General features: G+C 35.8%; 1 protein-coding gene across 10 annotated transcripts in view; it reads right to left on the reverse strand.

Moving 5' to 3' along the window:
- Nucleotides 1-360: 360 nt before the first annotated feature.
- LOC143293647 (uncharacterized) overlaps nt 361-3,440 on the reverse strand; it is a 100,548-nt gene continuing 97,468 nt past the window's right edge. For all 10 annotated transcript variants that reach the window (XM_076604769.1, XM_076604768.1, XM_076604764.1 and 7 more), the window contains one exon: nt 361-3,208. In XM_076604769.1, coding sequence (XP_076460884.1) covers nt 2,946-3,208 — 263 coding nt within the window. In that variant the 3' untranslated portion in view covers nt 361-2,945. The remainder of the gene's footprint in view (nt 3,209-3,440) is intronic.

Raw genomic sequence — 3,440 nt, forward strand, 5'->3', positions numbered from 1 at the left:
GAGCAGAAATGCACTTCAAGTGTTTACTCCACGTCAGAAAATTTCAGGTCGGTTATTTGGGGGTAAGTACTTCTTTCTAATCATGAACTTCACCTTTTCTTATGTAAAATCTAGCCCTCAGAGTAATTGAAACCTTCGCCGCTGCATTACTGAAATCGATGAAGAACAATTGTTATCCACTAACAAATCAACACACACACACACATACACACACACAAACACACACTGGCTCACGTCACTTGCACACACAAACACACACACGCTCGCGCGCGCGCACACACACACACACTCACACTCAGTCACACATACGCACACACACACGCGCGCGCGCACACATACTGCAGAATAACACCATTTGAAGAAGAGGAAGACGACGACAATGAAATACTGTTTTTATTTCAACAAGAATACATGCAACGTCTATGTGTATAATAATAAGAAATGCTTCACAGACTAAAAAGCACCACTGTCATTTATTTCAACGAACAGAGAGAGAGACAGAGAGAGAGAGAGAGAGAGAGAGACAGAGACAGAGAGAGACAGAGAGATTTAAATACATAGAAAGAAAGAAAACGGATAGAAGAACGAAATAACGAAAGAGAGAACGATTAAATGAATCAATTAGCAGACAGAGGAAAAAGGAAAGAACGAAACAAATAAATTTCAAAAAAAAGAAAAGGAAAAAAGAAAAGAAAAGAAAGAAAACAACAACAACAAAAACACACCAATAAAAGATCTAGGGAAAAAACAACAAAAAATCTACCTTTAGTGTTTCAGATAAAAAAAAAAAAAATCCAGTAAACTGGCTACGAATGTAATACAAATCCCGAATATGACAAGTCCACACTGAATGTGCTTTGTACACATGCTATTTACACGCCATACACATTTGCGGATGTTGAATCAGCATCAATATTTCAGTTGTCAATGATCTTCTGGTTATGACTTAATATTGAACGACAAAATACCGGTGTGGCACAGCACTTGTATTGGGCCTATCAAACAATACCAACTACAACAACAACAACAGCAAAAACCTGTGGTGAATATATGGACGAGAACAAGAAGAAGAAGAAGAAGAAAAGGAAGTACAGTTTCAAATTCAGAATCACAGTGTTCATGCGTGCTGAGCGATCCATAATTGATTATACGCTACTCCTCATCTGTTAAAACCAAACAAACGCATACATGTAAAACCCAACACATTGGTCAGCTTTCAGGCTTTGAGAGTCCTTGTGTGTGTGTGTGTGTGTGTGTGTGTGTGTGTGTGTGTGTGTGTGTGTGTTTCAGTAAAATAGAATACCACGGGTTCAAATAACGTAAGCAAGCAACACAGATAATCATCAATGAAAAAATAAAAGAAAAAAAAGAGAAAAAACAAAACAAAAACAACAACAAACAACAAAAAACAAACAAACAAACAAACAAAAAACAAAACAAAACAAAACAACCCAAACCTCCATTTTTTTTTTTTTAATCTAGAATCATATATACGAACAACAAGAAAAACAAGTACAACTAGAGTGATGATGATGATATTAATGATGGAGATATTAACAACAACAATAATAATGATGACAATAATGATAATAATGATGATGCTGATAATGATATTACTATCATACAATGATAATACCAGTACTATCATCTTCATTATTGTCATTATCATTATCATAACACCACTATCACCACAACCAACACCAAAACCACAATCACCACCACCACCACCCGCATGAACAACAGTGACAACACAATATAATATTGCATGAGTGATCAATTTATTGTCCGCATTCCACGGATCACGTCAGTACTAAGACAGGCCAACAATGAGAAAATATTGCATGATTGGTAATAGTAACAATGCTCACTTTCTCAAAGATCCATTCAGATATATATATATATATATATATATATATATATACAGAGAGAGAGAGAGAGAGAGAGAGAGAGAGAGAGAAACTGAAACTGAAAAAATGTTTTAATGCCATTGACATTACAGTCCTATTGGCACGGGACACATCAGAATAATCGTTTAACAATATAAAAACAAAACAAACAGCATGAATATATGTATCAAAGTCGCAGCAACAACCCTGCAAAGAAAATCACAATGTCTGTTGAAAGATTAAAAAAAACACTTATGTCGAAAACGTTTTTACCCACGCTCGACAAATTCTTTTGTTGTGTATGCATTTACAAGTTAGAGCAATTCTTGCTACGAAAGTGCCAAGCAAGGGCGATAAATTTAGCAAGTGACCGAATTATCTTTGCATCATCTGACAAAAGGAGATGGATTATGTCCCTTTCAACTGAAACACTTTCTTTAAAAATTTCACATTTTTTACGGATGTCACTGTAGGCGTTACACACAAAAAGAAAATGAATTTCGTCTTCTGTCTGCGCCCCACACATAGGGCATGGGGATCGAATGGATGTGTCAATGGAGTACCATCTTTTACTGGCATTCAGCCCCAATACCCTTAACCTGAACCGAGCAAGAGTAAGTCTGTGCCATTTATTGTTTAGAACTAAAATATATTTTTCCGTCTCAAATATACTCTTAAACGAAAGAAACCAGCTATCTTTTTCCGAATCTTCTAAATGAGAATGCCAATCCTGTTTGTATGAAGAAACAAGTCTAAATTCAGGCAAGAATAATTTCACATCACTAACTCCTTGAGAGAGAGAGAAACAGGCAGACAGACAGACAGACAGACTCACCACACCAGAACTCATTTTACACAAATTCCTCAATGCACATGTCCAATCCAGAAGGCGTCCGAATGCAACTCAATTAAAAAAAAAAAAAAAAAAAAAAAAAAAAAAAAAAGAAGAGAAAAAAAGAAGAAAAAAACAAAATAAAACCACCCCATATATGTTTTGTTTTGTTTTTGTTTTTTTCTTCTTTTTTCCTCTTTATATATATATATATATATATATTCACATCAAAATCTCGTCCAACTCAAAAACGTGGTGATCGCACAAAGTATCGCAATCAACCGGAAGTTCATGTTCAAACTGGGAGGAAGTGTCGCCGCGTTGCATCCATCTGTGTCGCAGGCCAGAATACAGCCGCGCATGCGCTTTCGGTTGTACTCGATTTTGTTGAGCCATCCGCAGTGGGTCAGACGGCCAATCTCCGTCTCCGAGTTCGTACCCCCGTCATCCACCACACAGTTCCGGACCACCACAGAGTAACCTGTTTCATCTGCAACGAAACCAGTGAGCACTTACGCTAATGATGATAATGATGGTGATGATGATGATGATTATCATTATCATTATCATCATTATTGCTATTATTGATATTATTATTATTATTGTTATCATCATCATCATTATATATATTATTATTATTATTATATATCGTTGTCGATGTTGTTGTTATCATTATCATTGATGACATCATCATTATTATTGTTGTTGTTGCTATTGTTATC

The sequence above is a fragment of the Babylonia areolata genome, chromosome 19 (genome assembly GCF_041734735.1).
Source record: "Babylonia areolata isolate BAREFJ2019XMU chromosome 19, ASM4173473v1, whole genome shotgun sequence".
NCBI lineage: Eukaryota > Metazoa > Mollusca > Gastropoda > Neogastropoda > Buccinidae > Babylonia > Babylonia areolata.